Source organism: Drosophila subpulchrella, unplaced genomic scaffold (assembly GCF_014743375.2).
Source record: "Drosophila subpulchrella strain 33 F10 #4 breed RU33 unplaced genomic scaffold, RU_Dsub_v1.1 Primary Assembly Seq354, whole genome shotgun sequence".
Lineage (NCBI taxonomy): Eukaryota > Metazoa > Arthropoda > Insecta > Diptera > Drosophilidae > Drosophila > Drosophila subpulchrella.
This window is the reverse complement of record NW_023665577.1, coordinates 6,391,725-6,406,860: the sequence shown is the minus strand read 5'-3', so window position 1 is coordinate 6,406,860 and position 15,136 is coordinate 6,391,725. Positions and strand designations below refer to the sequence as shown.

The window sequence follows — 15,136 nt, the reverse complement described above, 5'->3', positions numbered from 1 at the left end:
GTGACAAGTCACAGGAAAGAGAGTATCGATAGGCTCGCAAAAACGATAGGACATCACTTGAAATTCAAATATGGCGGGACAGATATATATTCCAACTTAAAAGGTTAAAATTTATTGTTTAAGGGTTAGTAAAAAATACTTTTAAGTAGGTGTCAAAGAAATGTATTCAATTTGTCGATTATTAACTTTAAACATAGAAACAACGAGACGGTGAAGTTATCTCAAAGCATACACAGTATCAACTAAATCCTTATAAGATTTTTCTATGTACAACATAATGACATTTATTGGTGGTTTGCCCTATTCACTACGAGGCGAAATCTTAGGGCAACAATTCAAATTCTAATCCACAGACAGGATTTACAGATAACGGTTTAACGTTAATAAAAAACAGAAAATTTTTCACTTGATTTAATTTAATAACTTTTGTTATATTTTTAAAGTGAGCGATTTCTATTCTCCGTTTGAGTTAAAACATTGAGGAGCTTGATTTTGTTTTCAATGGAGGATAGCTAAGTAACACAAAATCCACCCCTTAAGATAGTAGCGCGCACTTCATTTTATAATTAGCCATCCAAATATATTATAATAACTATTTTGAAAAATTTGTCCCTGTATCACAAGATTGATCTCCAAAATGTGACAACAGAACAAAGCTTCTTTGTAAAATATTTCATTATGCAAGTATGCAAAAATACTTTACAATAGACTATGTTAACGTTTCTCATTAGCAACTCTCAACTAGCACACAAATCAAACCTTTGACACTTATTAAAAAGCCTCAGATTTATTTAACAATTACAACTTTTTTTTTTTACATTTTTGTAGCATTTTTTGCTAGTTTAACAATATTTTTCACATTCAATCGACTAATGAGACAATGGCTAATGTTTTCCAAATACATTGGGCTCAGCAGAAGCTCCACCAGCGGCAGTCAGCTCCTCGAGCAGTTCATTCGTTTGGCGATGTCTTGTCGGGATATTGGCATTTGAGTACAAAACGTTTTCGTTATTAATGTTTGAAAGTCTGGGATGGGAGCTGCTATCAGGATCTGCATCTGCACGGATGGCATTGAAGTCCGATCCCGGGGCACAGTTTCGACCAATCATTGAACGTTGAAGTTGCGACAGGCATCTGAAAGACAACGTTTAAAAGAAAGTAATTATTGATTATTAAATCATTAACGAAATTCGAAAGTATGTTCACATATATATTTTTCTACCTTATGGCCTAGTATTCAACCTAACAAAAAGTCGTCCAAAACCAAACACTTTTTTTGATATAAAGTTTTCGGTTTTGGACGACTTTTTGTCAGGTTGAATACTGAGCCTATATCTTTAAAAAATTACTGTTTTGTAAAGCTTTGTTATTATGTTTTTGAGTTACCCAATTTTGGTTTTGTAAAATTGTTATGTATTTAATACATTTCTTGTTTTGATGTTATAAAATTAACCAACAAAGTAATAAATCTCGTTTAACAGACTTTATATACATATAAAATAATCAATACTTTTGCAATTTTTCTAATTTCACATCTTTTGATAACACAATGTTTTCCACTTACCGCTCCAGTTTGCGTTCGCTGCTCCAATCCTGAATATCGTACAGATCCGTGAATCCCAGCTCGTTTCCCCGATCCCGATGGAAATGCCCGTTGGCCAGCAGTGGGGATGCAGAGTTAAAGGATCTTTTGCCATTTGTCCAGCCCCGGGAATACTGAAAAGTCTGCCCCATGCAGGCCATGGACAAAGTGAACAGAAAGAGCGGCAGCAGCAGGAGGCGCAACATGGTTCTGCAGAAGATGGTCCTGTTTACAGGACACTCGGAAATCTGGATAAGTTCCTTTCGCGTTGGAATCACAGCTGCGTCTGAACCTTTGATGCTCCTCGCCGGGCTTTTATATCGATGTGTGATGTGTCTTTCCTTCAGAATCCTTGCTTCAATGCCCCCAGCAACGCACACTTATTCAGATTAACCGGGGATTATTAGCACCCAATTGTTTCAAGACGGCAGTTAGCGCCCACATATGGCCACGCCCCCTGCCCCAAACCCTCCGCCCACTTTGCGCCAGCTGGCTGCTCAAACTGAATGCATTTGCTGATTGGAAAACTACCACTTTTCCCAAAGAAGCACACAAAACGGGTGGCAAAAGGCAAAGGCTTAAACTAAAATTGTTCGACCCGAAAAAAGTAATTTGTGCCCATTGCCAGAGGGAGTGAAGTGTCCGAATCAGAGTTGAACACCTTTTCATAGCCTCAGGTAACTTGGATTTGGAGAGATTTGCCAAAAATAGCATGCAAAAAAAATATAAAAATAGAAATAAATTACTCAGGCAAAAGGGAATAAGTGTAATTAAGTTATAGAGTAAAATTGCTAGCAATAATTTGGTCATTTTTAAAATGAAATCACAAATATGGAAATTTTCTGATCAGCTGTGATAATGCACAGGCTTCTATTAATTTCACGCAAAATAATTCTGGGATATTCACAAAATATAAAAATCGTTTATAAATATACAAAAATATACAGTTTATATTATAAATATAAAAAATATATAACACGGACTGGCATTAATTACGTTATAGACTAGTTATTTCGCTATCGGGCACATTGGCACCATTGGCTCCGTTCTGCTCCAGTTCAACGGCACTCTTTTCCTCATTGGCCTTTCTACGTCGCAGGAGGAAAAAGCACACCCTACATTTTTTAAAGGGTGTTATTTAAAAAAAAACATGTTTGTTAAAATTTAATAGTGTACTTACACAAAGACCAAGACATTGGGAATATAAAAGATTTCACCAAACAGCCAAATAGCACCTGGGAATGAGTCAACGGTGCTTTTGTAAATCTCACTGAAAATGGGCGGGAAGATGAATTGCGCAATTGGCTCACTGATGCCAAAGATGGAGTACATTTTGCCTGAAAGTACAAGTTTATACAATTTAAAAAACTATTAACACAGTTCAAAAATATATGGTCTAAGTCGAATCTAAACAAAATACGAGTAGCGCAAAGCAAGATTATAAGATCGATTTGTAATGCCCCCTGGTACATGCGAACCAGAGATATTGAAAGAGATCTCAAAATCCCAAAGATAGGCGATGTTTGTCGTACGCATGCTGAAAATTACTTCAGACGCCTTGGCTCTCATCCTAACTCCCTGGCAAAGAGGCTAATTTGGAGACCAACAAGAAGAAGACTGAAAAGAAACCACCCACATGACCTTCCATTAAGATATATTTAATACCTAATCTAACTAAATATCAAATGAAAAGAACTAATGTATAATCTTGTATACCAACACTTTGTTATCCCCTATATTTACAACCTGCTCAAGCTGCCACATAGGTAGCAGTATACCTGTTAATCTTGAATAAATAAACACTTTTACTTTAAAAAGAAAAAAAAAAATATATGGGAAACACAAGCTTAAAATTTAAGTTCTATAAAATAATAATCAATGTCTTTAGTTGGAACTAATTGAATTCCCTAATTATGAATATAAATTTACTTACTCAGCTCATCACCGGCCACGATGCTTGAACCGATGGTCTTGATGGCAATCACTCGCAAACTAACAAACATGTCCACCACTCCTGCCACGTAAAATGAGGTAGTGGTGCTGGAGAAAGCCTGAAAAATCAAAAACCCTCATATTGTAAAATGCAACATCCACAATCCACTTAAGTACTCACAAAAAGAACGCGGGAGCAGACAATGGACAAGGCGGAAAGCATGCCGATCATCGAGTCCGAAACCTTGAGTAGCTTGCTCAGAATGGCGGTTCCAATGAAGGTGCCCACCAGGGCGGCACCACTGGACAAGGTCAAGTAAATACTGAAGTCGTTGCCGTTCCAGGCGAGCTTTTTCAGGGTGAATCGATACCAATAGTCGTTTTCGCCCGATGTGGGACCCACGGTCAGGAAGTAGGCACACAGCAGGAGGATCAGGAGCATGCGTCCGTTGTTGGGTCGCTTGATCAGCGGAAACCGGATGCAGTCCAGCACCAAAGTGGGATCGAAGAGTTCCTTTAGAAGGGAGCGTTTCGGAGGCATCACCTCCACCTTGGGCTCCATATGGGGAGTAAGCTGGAAGTTAACATTTTTGTTACCCTGCACTTCATCCACATTCGTGGTCTCGTAGGCCATATTGTCGGCACCCTGCTGCTTGGGCGGCAAGGTGGTGGGCAGTGGTGGTGGCTCATTGGGTTGGGCGGTAGTTGAAGGGGTGCTCTTCACCTCTTTTATAAAGAAAATAATGTAAAATATCGCGATCAACTGGAAAACGATGGCTGTTGCAAAAGACCCTGAAAGAAAGGTAAAGAATACATCAATACGAAATCAATAAATTGCATAACACACAGCATTAAAACTATTATGACTATAAAATATATTGGTTTAGGAAAAGTAGTTTTAAAACGTATGTTCAAAAGACTTAAACTCACAAGTATAACCCAATGTAGTGAAGAGTACACCACTGATCGGTTGTCCTATAAATGGAACTCCGGTTACAAACATTGCAAATATGCCAAAACGAAACACACGATCCTCTTCGGGCGTGGCAATGGTGATATAACTATAAATTGCCATTAGACAGAAAGTCAATCCTCCGAAAAGAGCCGGAACAATGGCTTCACAATAAGCACCAAACTCCATGGGCAGCGAATCAAAGAAAATTGAAGAGATGATCTGACCTATAAAAATAATTATTTATTAAATCAGAAATACTGATATTTGAGTTGTTAAACTACTCACATGTGAAGGATAATGCTTCTCCGACAATTGGCATTATCATACAGGGCTTGCGTTTATTGTATCGATCTGCCCAGCCTCCGGCGAAAAGAAGCACAATCAGGGGGAAAATGGCAGCTATAAAGAAACATTTTTGTATTATTATTTTATTTCATTTTTGTTGCTTCGAGTTTAAATAAACTGGACTTAACGTGCAAAAAAAAAGACAAATATAACTTGTTTTTGAAAACAATTCTCACTTCTAATTTACTTCAGTATGTTATAAGTTGAGAGTAGAATATCAATATATATTCGATTCAAAGCTTAAATGTAAATTTAGTTGTATTGATGCTAGCTTTTACTAATTCGATAATGGGTTTACTAACTCAATGTAATTGTATCACGAACATAAAGATAATCTTCCATAACTTGAAACTACGAGATTTGTATTTTAACGGTTTCTTCTTTTTGGAAGGCCCATTTTTAAATCCTATTGTCTTTATTCATTATAATGCAATCTTCTCAAATATTAAGAATTATTGATGATGATTTAATATTCTGCGTGAATTGAAACTCGTTATCACAACAAAATAAACCGAATCAATGCTTGCACTTAAACAATAAAAGCCTTTAGTAAGTATACTAAAAAATTTTAGCATGGAATCTATGACACGGCGTTTTTAATTATTTTAAGCCTCAATTATCGATCTCTGATGCAATGCAACTTAATGAACCTGGCGATTGTTGAGTTATTAAACAAGAAGATGTTCTGTGCGACAGAGAACCGGAATTCCGCGTACCTCTCTATGCAAATGACATTTTCGGATGGCGATTTTGCTAAATTGGGAATATAAAATATTATCTATGGTTCCAATGAAATGCCAATGACAATGGCAGTGAACTCGAAAACACAGCGATGTAAAGAACAGGTTTGGAGCGATTACGATTACGTTACAGACACTAGGCTAAGGCCTTTAGAAGCGGCTCTAAATTAATCACCCTACCATATAATGGGGGAATTTTTGTTAGCACCAACAGAAGACGAAAGAGAACTCATGAGCGAATCAATTAAAGAAGGTAATTAGATGTTTGGATAACCGCTAATTTCCGACGACATCCATCAAAAGACATGGATTCTTTCCAAAAAAAATGTACACTGGGAAAAAGCCAAGCATTTCTGAAATATAACATTTTAGTTCAAATTTTATGATTATAAATTATTGATTTTTTATGACTTGAAATTTTAGTTAGTCGAAGGCAAACTACTGTAACTTAATCAGGTTGATGTAAACATAATCTTGAAGATTTATATTAATTAAAAAGACAATGTATCACGTCGTATATCTTTTTCCCGTGCACCTCACCTATAGATATAAATCCAAAGGGGTAGGCGAGATTTAATATGCAGAGGAGTAGAGATGCGAAAAGAATTCGTGTTTAATTTAAGCACAAACCTGAAATTTAAGCAATGCTAATGCCAATCCCAAACCCAAGCCGAAACGGCGTATATTTAATGAACGACTCATGTTATGTATATGATAGATGTGAGTATATTTACCCATAGGGGCACGTTTGCCGGACACATCTGCCGCCAGGATCTGTGCCTCGAGTTCCGCCTTGCACACCGTATAATTGAATCCAGTTGCTCCAATCACCAGGCCAGCAAGATCCGGAGTGGCGCCCTGAGTGGTGTTCTCAAAGTCGAAGCCATCGCATTCGATGCCCAGCTCGGATTTGTCCAGCATTGTATCACAGACGACCTTGTTGTATCCCAGATTCACACGACAGGCCTTGTCCAAGGGGAAATTTTGCATGGCCACCGCATTGAAAACGGAGGCCATGAAGTAGAAAAAGAAGAAGGGCTCTATGACCAGGTAGTGGCGGTACCGCCACAATTTCTGGAAATAGTTGAGCTTGGGCTCCGCATCCGGCGCTCCTCCGTTCCCATTTCCAGCCGCATTCCCCGACGACCTTGGCTTTGCCATTTTATATCACTTGCTGAATTCTTCTTAACACTTATTTTTATTCGGTTCGTCTGGTTTGCTCTAGCACATTTCAGCGATTTGATCAACACGTCGCGCCGAGTTCTAAGCTCAGACTAAACTTAGCGACGAGTCCGGGGATCGGGCCAAGTCCGCTCAAATGGCCAGCCGCTTGATACGCACAAGAAACTTGTTCAATCATTTCTTCTCTGCTTTCGGTTCTTTATTTTTTGTGTTTGTCAGCTTCGATTAGAACAGAACAATGATAAATATGAAAAATTGTCACCGGGCCACGAACTATGGAATTTCGCATGCGCTTCGATCGGATTCATTTCCCTCTCAGTTACTAATACAGTAGATATCGCTTAACTATGTGTTGTAGAAATTCGGAATACTGGCACCAAGCGCATTTACTTAATTAACGTCATAACTATGAAAGCTGGTTTTAAAGTTTATGATGTTTAAAGATGTGTGAAAACCGGCTAAACATTCTAATAAAACTTATTTCTTCGCTTTTCATGAATATCTCCGCTTTCAAAAGTATATACACTTAAACTTTAAAAAAGTAGGTGTTATGATTTCGTTATAAACATATAAACGTCGTTATTATTCCAAACAAATATTGGTCCGCAACAAAAATAGATTGCATTTTAGAAATATGAACTGGACTACTGGTTTGCGTTACCCCGAAACAATATTCACTGTAACTTGTTTTTCTGTAATTGCTATTGGACACAGAAAAAAATATAAAACCAGAATTAACAATAACATTTTGTATAGCATTTCGGTTTGTGAATAATGCTAAATCGATATGGCTTACTGGCTAAAGGGTTCTTGCCCTAAGGAGTTTAATAAATTTTAGCTTATTAAATAGCATTGTTTCCTTGGGCTAATGTTAAATTCCGTGAGAATATTTGGCCTTTTTTTTAATATTAAATTAAAAGGTCGAAACCCGAAGTTTTCAGAAACTATATTGATAATAATATGTAAAGTTAACTAGTGGTCATAATATATACCGCACAACTTTTCTTTCTGTGCTGTTGTAATTTCATTGAGCGGCAATCGGGTGTTGAGCAATAAGTGAGATGTTTTTGCGGCATGACCATGTGGGAATATTTAATTTGTGATTGCAAAGTGTCTTCATATTGGTTTGATTACTTAGGGCTACAATTAGAGGCGTATAGCACATCTGCTTCTACTCCGTCCACCGGTGGGTGCAGTTCTGGTTGGTGCACACGTAGTACAGTCGCATTTCCTCTTCGGCGCGACGTGTTTGCGCCTGGAAGAAGACCGCCTCCCGGTGGGAGCACTTGGGACAGGCGTGGTCTTCGGTGCGCGGCAGCGTGGGGTCGGATATCACATCCGGCACAATGTGCGTCAGCTCGTCGATTTCGTGCATGATCTTGTTCACGTAGATGCAGTTGGAGTCCGCTTCCTGTTTGTAGTCGCAGTTCCGGCAGGCGTACAGTAGGATCTTGTTCTCCTTGTCCTCCTTTGGGTACAACATGTTGTTGCACTCCTGACAGAACCGAATGCCCACGAATCCGGGGCCCTCCGTGTGTGCAGCATCAAAGGCAGTCGTCATGGTCTCTATTACCATTATTTTTTGTTAATTTACTACATTTTAACTATTATTTCCGTTTTTATTTACCTTTTATTTACTCGGAAAGCGGTAATGTGACCGTTTGTTGTCGGCTTAAATAAACCAACGGTTTTTGCAGTATATACCGCATTTGGTTAAACCCTATTGAGCTATTTTTGTCCCGAAATTTAAAAAGTGTTGTATACGTAATTAAATATAAAGGAACAGTGCCTTAAATAATTAGTTTGTGCACCATTATTGCTTTTACTTTGGTTAATATTAAATTAAGATGTTTTTAATTAATTTGCTTTCAGAGATATCAGATCCACTTTATCATTACCAGAACCAATATTTTATGGAAATTCAGATAAAATAAATACATTCTACATCATACATATCCCAAGGTCGTCAGTGTTTTTAATTTAATTGCTATTTAGATGTTTTACATTTTTATTTTGAATTAGTAAGGGTAAGGGCTAAGCCGGAACATTTTGAGTATATTTTCACGGCTTAGTATATTTTACAGATCGGCTGCTTTTTTTCACCTTTCTACCAACGGTCATACCCTATCATACACAAACGCTTGTCGTGTTGGAATTTAAAGCATAAAATTGGGTAAATTGTGATTGTTTTTCGGCGATCAGTTCAGAATCCTGTTCAGAACACGTAGTGCATTGTATGGAAATGATTGTGAAAGTACAAGTTTAGCCAGTGACTGCATTTTCTATTGCTTCCGCCTCGATCGCCGCAACTTTCTTTCGCTGTGGAGTAAAGAAATGCATGTCTAATCAGCATACCAATCAGTTGAAATCGTCTCATCCTTCGGCTGTATAAAAAACACTCGATATTTAAAAAGTATGCAATGGATTTCAGTGTGTATTAGAATTGTTTTCAACCCCCTGAAATACAATTTTATTTAAGAAGAAAACTTGTTGCGTTTTCTGTGCGTCAGGCGCGGTAGTGTTGTCTCGCTCGCACTCGAGCGATCGATCGTTAAGATCGGAATTGGTGACGCCATTTTTTCTTTGCTGCTTTTGGGCGTGTGTTGGTGACGCTGGCAAAATGTGATTTTCAATAGATCACGTGCCTAAAAGTAGGCTAAGCCGGGGATAATTGATCCTGATCCTGACCATCTCTTTCAACTTAACCTAATTTCAGGCTGCCATTTCCGAGATGAGCGCCTCCAAGGAGGGCAAGGACAAGAAGGTCAAGATACTGGGCGTGGAGAACATTTCGCCGCCCAAGGATAAGCAACGTCCTGCCACCAGGATGAAGCTCTTGAACGACGTAGGAGCAGGAGGAGATCCAGAGACTAGCCCCACTACAACTACCAGCTCATCGAAAACTTCCCCGAACAAGCAGGAAAAACGTGGAAGTGTCACCGGATCCCGCATTAAAATACTCAATGATGAAATACTAGCCAATCCGAAGGGGGAGAAGAGAGGCGCCCCCAAGACCCCAACTCCAACCTCCTCCACCGTGAAGATTCTCAATGAGAAGAGGATTCCCAGCGCCACCGTAACAGCCCTGGAAACCGCCAAGATCAAGACATCGCCTAACAAGCGTAAGAAGATGGAACACTATGTACTCCAGGCTGTGAAAACGGAAAACAGCAAGGCAGACACCACGGTTACGGTGGCAACCGAAGAAGATGAGGAGACCATTGCCTATATTCTAGCAGATGATGAGGAAGTGGTGCCTGGTAGGATTGAGGATACCAATGGCCAGGAGATCGTTGTCACCGAGGAAGAGGATGACGACAAGGAAGAGGGCGACGATGATGGGGACGGCGAGGGTAACTCCAGCCACGGCACAAAGATCAAGGAGATCGTGGAGCACGTATGCGGCAAGTGCTACAAGACCTTCCGTCGCGTTCAGAGTCTAAAGAAACATCTGGAATTCTGTCGCTACGACAGCGGCTATCATCTGCGCAAGGCCGACATGCTCAAGAATCTGGAGAAGATCGAGAAGGATGCCGTGGTGATGGAGAAGAAGGACATCTGCTTTTGCTGCAGCGAAAGTTACGACACCTTTCATGTGGGTTTGAAAGATGCTTATATGTAATTAATAGATCTAAATCAAGTTTATTCTTTAGCTTGGCCACATCAACTGTCCCGACTGTCCCAAATCGTTTAAGACGCAGACCAGCTACGAGCGTCACATCTTCATCACCCACTCCGAGTTCAGCGACTTTCCTTGCTCCATCTGCAACGCCAATCTGCGCAGTGAGGCCTTGCTGGCGCTCCACGAGGAGCAGCACAAGTCGCGCGGCAAGCCGTATGCCTGCAAGATCTGCGGCAAGGACTTCACGCGCTCCTACCACTTGAAGCGGCACCAAAAGTACTCATCATGCTCGTCGAACGAGACCGATACCATGAGCTGCAAGGTGTGTGATCGCGTCTTCTATCGCCTGGACAACCTGCGATCCCACTTAAAGCAGCATTTGGGCACACAGGTGGTAAAGAAGCCGGAGTACATGTGTCACACGTGCAAGAACTGTTTCTACAGTCTGTCAACGCTTAAGTGAGTTTAATATGGGTTTTCTATGAAGTTCATTAACTAATATATGGTATATATCCGTAGCATCCACATACGCACCCACACCGGAGAGAAACCCTTTGATTGTGATCTTTGCGACAAGAAGTTCTCCGCTTTGGTGGCCCTTAAAAAGCATCGACGCTATCACACTGGCGAGAAACCCTACAGTTGCACTGTGGTAAGTCAAGAAACTCTTATATTTTTTAGAAACTGGCATTTCATGTACCTAACTATATTTCCTCTTTAGTGCAATCAAGCCTTTGCCGTCAAGGAAGTGCTCAATCGACACATGAAGCGTCACACTGGTGAGCGACCACACAAGTGTGAGGAGTGTGGCAAGAGTTTCATCCAGGCCACCCAGCTGCGCACCCATTCCAAGACCCATATTCGCCCTTTTGCCTGCGATCAGTGCGAGGAAAAATTCAAAACTGAGAAGCAGTAAGTAGTCAAATATATTTACCCATACCTATTCCTTAACCTATAAAAATTTTCTCACGCAGACTTGAGCGCCATGTGAAGACTCACTCGCGCACAAAACGCCCCGTCTTCTCCTGCACGGAATGCAAAGCTAGCTTCCGCACCACAGCATTGCTCAAGGAGCACATGGACGAGGGCAAACACACCCGTAAGCTAAGCCTAACCAGCTATTATCATGACATTTATCCTGACCCTCTATTTTTAGCAAAACAACAACGGACCACCAAGCGATCTGCCATCAAAATTATGGAGCGAACGGATTGCGCCATTTGCGATAAGAACTTTGATAGCAGCGAAACCCTGCGCCGACACATTCGCACAGTCCATGAGTGCGATCCAGATGATATTTTCGGCGTTGAGCCTCAGCCATCAAAGCGTGCAAAGAAGGGAAAACACTCTGAAATTGATGTGGATGAGGTTGTACCGGTGGCACTGAACACTTCAGCGGGCTCCTTGATTTCCAGCCAAACGGATGACAATGGGGTTGTGGTGCGGGAGTTCCTGGTTGACGAGGGCGATGGCACTGCCCAGACTATTACATTGGAAAACGAAACTTACACAATTCTGCCCTTGGACGGGGCCATCGAGGGAGAGCAGCTGACGGATGAAGCTCCTGTGAAGCCTGAGGGCAAAAAGGACGAGGCACAAATCTCGCCGGCGGTCAAAAAAGAGCAGCGCAAGTGCCTGGCCGCCAGCTTGGCTGCTGCCATCGCTGATAATCTGGATGAAACATTAAGCGATGATGAGGTCAGCGGCGAAATTCTTACTGAAGAGGATCTGAAGCTTAAAGCGAACGTCGGCAAACTCATAGACATGCTGGTAGATCCCCCCATCCTAAAGAAATACGGCTGGCCCAATGCCCCCGAGGAAATGGTGCTCTGCAAAGTGATCGAGAACTGCGGCCACGACTTGACCAAAGGTGGTGAGAACTATGCTGAACTGGACTACGGCAGCCGCATGCGAGAGTATTGCAAACTGCTCTTCACAGTGGTTATTCACAACGATTCCATCAAGTCACTGCTCAACAACTTCCCTATCGACGATGTCATCGAGTATGTACTGGGAGACGAGGAACAGGAAGATGGTATGGGCAAGGACAAAGATGTCGAGGATAAGTCAACTGCAGAGGATGAAGAACCAGAGACAATCACAGGCGATGCTGAAAAGGAGGATGTTCCAGCGGAAGCTGAAGAAAATACAGTCTCAGCGGAAACTAAAGAAAAGCCGGTTACAGATGAAAAGAAAAAAACAAACCCACCGGAAACCGAAAAAGAAAAGGTTTGATTTTTCAGCCTTCAATGCATGTTTATACCGCACAAATTATTCAAATCTAGGCCCTTTTCCAAAGGCACGCGGAGAAAATTTATTCGAATTCGACAGTGAAGATGTTTAAAAAATATTTTAAGGCTCGTTTTGATTTTTTTTAAGATGACTAGTTTTAAAAAAAGCGTGGGTTTCGGTTCAAACACCAAGTGACCTTAGAAAAGAAACTTACCGTCTGTTGTTAAATTCTTCCATTTATTACCCATAACTGATTACAAATTAACAAATTACCCAAAAAAGAGAGAAACCAACGTATTGCATATCAAAGATATTTTGATATTATTATATAAATTTTATATATATATTGAATTGAAAAGTGTACCCAAGCAATACATGCATGGCTATTTTTATAGAACTCTTATTAAATATAAAAACATCACGTTTACTGTTCCATCATCAACTTGAGGATACGGGCGTTGTTTTGCAGGATCTTGTGGCGACTCTCATCGATGAGCTCCCGGTACTCGTCAATGCTGGCGTTGATTTGCTCCAGCTGGTGCCTCATGGGTTCCGTGGCGGATGCAGTGAGACTACGTTCCCTTTTCAGTTCCATCGAGGCCTGGGTGTAACTCTCGCGCCACATGTTTAGCTCAAGCTGCATTGCATCAATGTCTTCGGGAATAAACTCGAGAAGTTTGCCCATCGGATTTATCGCCTTTGTGAGACCTTGGATCACATCGCGCAGGTCGTTCACCTGGCGAGCGGAACTTTGACGGGCAACTTGACTTTGTTGTGGCTCCACCTCGGCATTTTGATGAACCAACTCCTTTTGGGTTTCCAGGATCTGCTGGACCAAGCGTCCCTGAGCATCGAGTTGACCCTCCAACACAGGTTCTTCTGCTCCACTGCCTTCAACAATGTCATGCGAATTGGCATCTTCTATGATCACAAGGTTCTCTCCATCGTCATCCAGGTCACCAAAGGTTTCTAACTTAACATTGATGCCAGACATCTTGACCTGATCGTTTGGTTGAAGTACTATCTCCACATTCCGACGCCGTGGAGCTCCAGGACGCGCGGAGGCGGGTCGAGCGGATGGAGGTCTAAGTGAGGTTCTAGGTCGTTGATTGGAGTCTTTCGAGTTCTCTCTGGAGAGGGGAATCTCCCGCTTTGCCTCGCTATTGTTGGAACCAGGTGGAGTATTACTTTCCGATGACTGCACCGCTGGTTGGGACTGGATCTCAGTGGAATTGGGCTCTGGTTGTCTATGGCTACCACTAGAACGCCGACTTCTGCCGGAGGATTTGCGACTCTCTGGCTCAACTGGAGGAGCCAATGGAGCCGGAGCGGGTGGAGTTTCCTGGGGAGGTTCCGCCAATGTCTCCTTTTCCTTTAAAGGAGAAACCTGATTGGTTTCCTGCTCTACTTTAGCCGGAACAGTTTCAGAAGCAGACTGCTTAGTTACTCCTCCTGGCACTGGCGACATGGACATGCTGGCATTATCGCTTTCTGTGGATAACTGCAGCTTGGTTTTGGACTTTAGTTTGACCGGTGAAGGACTCTTTTGTTTGGAATTCTGCCGACTTATTTTGGAGTCATCCTTGGGTAGTTTACTCTTCTTCTGAGATGTCTTATCCTTCTCTGTTGGGGGAGTAGATCGGGATGCCTGATCGGTGGCCTTGCGCAGCTTTTGTTCCTGCGGCGAAATGCGTTTCTCCTTGCGTCGTTTTGGGTCCTCCTCCTTACCGGCGGGTGAGGAATTTTTGCTGGGAATTTTAGTTTCCTTCGGGGGTTTCGTGATGGCAAGTGGCGTTTTGCTGTGGGCAATTACCACCTGGTCCACAACGCCATCCCACTCCAGATTCTTTTCCGCCACACTGGCCATTGCCTGCAGGAGCTCATTGGTGAGCTCCGGCTCCTGGCCAGCAACTATTTTTGAAGTGCGTACTTTGAGGTCCAACTTAGTAGTAAGCTCTGTGGGAAATCAAACAGTCTGTAACAAACACAAGGAAACCACCTCTACAAAACCAAACTCACTGATGGCATCAATCATTTTCTGCAGGAATCGTATTTTATCCTCCCGACTACTTATGTTCTCGAACAACTGCTCATCCGGCGTATATAAACCATCAAACTTGCCAGTTTGCTTGATGAACTGTCCATAAAGAAGTCTTATTTGAGTAACCAAAGAAGTGTGGGTAGGATTCGACCACTTACGTTATTAAAGACGTCCATGAGGAACCGAAATGGTGGCTTCTTTAACAGCTTCTCTGTGAGCGGTGGTTTCTTCAGGTACTTGCCCAAAACCTTTTGGGTCACCAGGATTATAGCATCCAGATCTTTGTCCGACATCTTCGTTTATTTCTCACAATCGAAATGTTGTTAACTAACCATAGGGTTTCATTTGTTTGTGCCGGCCAAGTTGTCCTGGCAACGGTAGTTACAGGTTGAACTTCCCTATATATTATATTATTATTGTAAACCGTGTAATGCGCGTGCTCCACCGAAAGGAATTCCTGTGGTTCATACCACCATTAACAAACATCTTTTGTTCCAACACAACT

At 41.7% G+C, this 15,136-nt stretch overlaps 5 protein-coding genes across 6 annotated transcripts; 1 reads left to right on the top strand and 4 right to left on the bottom strand.

The window, feature by feature from the left end:
- Positions 1–767: 767 nt before the first annotated feature.
- Positions 768–1,881, bottom strand: LOC119560587 (pro-corazonin). Its single transcript, XM_037874113.1, has 2 exons — positions 1,565–1,881; positions 768–1,134 (listed from the first exon to the last, which is right to left on the bottom strand). The coding sequence occupies exons 1-2, from the start codon at positions 1,786–1,788 to the stop codon at positions 885–887; spliced, it is 474 nt and encodes a 157-aa protein (XP_037730041.1). The 5' UTR covers positions 1,789–1,881; the 3' UTR covers positions 768–884.
- Positions 1,882–2,477: 596 nt separating this feature from the next.
- LOC119560586 lies at positions 2,478–7,532 on the bottom strand. Its single transcript, XM_037874112.1, has 7 exons — positions 6,289–7,532; positions 4,755–4,868; positions 4,445–4,693; positions 3,696–4,306; positions 3,516–3,633; positions 2,763–2,919; positions 2,478–2,697 (listed from the first exon to the last, which is right to left on the bottom strand). The coding sequence occupies exons 1-7, from the start codon at positions 6,713–6,715 to the stop codon at positions 2,580–2,582; spliced, it is 1,794 nt and encodes a 597-aa protein (XP_037730040.1). The 5' UTR covers positions 6,716–7,532; the 3' UTR covers positions 2,478–2,579.
- Positions 7,533–7,800: 268 nt separating this feature from the next.
- On the bottom strand, positions 7,801–8,426 carry LOC119560588 (DNA-directed RNA polymerase II subunit RPB9). The gene is made up of 2 exons (XM_037874114.1): positions 8,364–8,426; positions 7,801–8,302 (listed from the first exon to the last, which is right to left on the bottom strand). The coding sequence occupies exon 2, from the start codon at positions 8,295–8,297 to the stop codon at positions 7,908–7,910; it is 390 nt and encodes a 129-aa protein (XP_037730042.1). The 5' UTR covers positions 8,298–8,302; positions 8,364–8,426; the 3' UTR covers positions 7,801–7,907.
- Positions 8,427–8,846: 420 nt separating this feature from the next.
- Positions 8,847–13,011, top strand: LOC119559797 (protein suppressor of hairy wing). Of its 2 annotated transcripts, none has more exons than XM_037872878.1 (7): positions 8,847–8,909; positions 9,453–10,331; positions 10,390–10,817; positions 10,878–11,010; positions 11,080–11,270; positions 11,333–11,457; positions 11,515–13,011. In XM_037872878.1, exons 2-7 carry the CDS (start codon positions 9,468–9,470, stop codon positions 12,591–12,593), a joined length of 2,820 nt encoding a protein of 939 aa, XP_037728806.1. In that variant the 5' UTR covers positions 8,847–8,909; positions 9,453–9,467; the 3' UTR covers positions 12,594–13,011. The 2 variants fall into 2 exon arrangements, with proteins under 2 accessions (XP_037728806.1, XP_037728808.1); XM_037872880.1 differs by having other exon boundaries at positions 8,868–9,149.
- On the bottom strand, positions 12,977–15,125 carry LOC119559798 (TRAF3-interacting protein 1). Its single transcript, XM_037872881.1, has 3 exons — positions 14,790–15,125; positions 14,610–14,727; positions 12,977–14,546 (listed from the first exon to the last, which is right to left on the bottom strand). The coding sequence occupies exons 1-3, from the start codon at positions 14,922–14,924 to the stop codon at positions 13,015–13,017; spliced, it is 1,785 nt and encodes a 594-aa protein (XP_037728809.1). The 5' UTR covers positions 14,925–15,125; the 3' UTR covers positions 12,977–13,014.
- Between the last annotated feature and the right edge of the window lie 11 nt (positions 15,126–15,136).

What these genes read in the sequence shown, in the direction of transcription:
- LOC119560586 (XM_037874112.1), bottom strand. Translation starts at nt 6,715, where the DNA reads ATGGCAAAGCCAAGGTCGTCGGGGAATGCGGCTGGAAATGGGAACGGA. An exon ending in CGGCAAACGTGCCCCTATGG is followed by an intron (nt 4,869 to 6,288) that starts GTAAATATACTC and finishes GTTTCTTTATAG; the next exon opens with CTGCCATTTTCCCCCTGATT. An exon ending in TCTGCTCCCGCGTTCTTTTT is followed by an intron (nt 3,634 to 3,695) that starts GTGAGTACTTAA and finishes TTGATTTTTCAG; the next exon opens with GCTTTCTCCAGCACCACTAC.
- LOC119559797 (XM_037872878.1), top strand. Translation starts at nt 9,468, where the DNA reads ATGAGCGCCTCCAAGGAGGGCAAGGACAAGAAGGTCAAGATACTGGGC. An exon ending in AAAGTTACGACACCTTTCAT is followed by an intron (nt 10,332 to 10,389) that starts GTGGGTTTGAAA and finishes TTTATTCTTTAG; the next exon opens with CTTGGCCACATCAACTGTCC. An exon ending in TACAGTCTGTCAACGCTTAA is followed by an intron (nt 10,818 to 10,877) that starts GTGAGTTTAATA and finishes ATATATCCGTAG; the next exon opens with CATCCACATACGCACCCACA.
- LOC119559798 (XM_037872881.1), bottom strand. Translation starts at nt 14,924, where the DNA reads ATGTCGGACAAAGATCTGGATGCTATAATCCTGGTGACCCAAAAGGTT. An exon ending in TCATGGACGTCTTTAATAAC is followed by an intron (nt 14,728 to 14,789) that starts GTAAGTGGTCGA and finishes CTTTATGGACAG; the next exon opens with TTCATCAAGCAAACTGGCAA. An exon ending in GAAAATGATTGATGCCATCA is followed by an intron (nt 14,547 to 14,609) that starts GTGAGTTTGGTT and finishes GATTTCCCACAG; the next exon opens with AGCTTACTACTAAGTTGGAC.
- LOC119560587 (XM_037874113.1), bottom strand. Translation starts at nt 1,788, where the DNA reads ATGTTGCGCCTCCTGCTGCTGCCGCTCTTTCTGTTCACTTTGTCCATG. An exon ending in AGCGAACGCAAACTGGAGCG is followed by an intron (nt 1,135 to 1,564) that starts GTAAGTGGAAAA and finishes GTTGTCTTTCAG; the next exon opens with ATGCCTGTCGCAACTTCAAC.
- LOC119560588 (XM_037874114.1), bottom strand. Translation starts at nt 8,297, where the DNA reads ATGACGACTGCCTTTGATGCTGCACACACGGAGGGCCCCGGATTCGTG.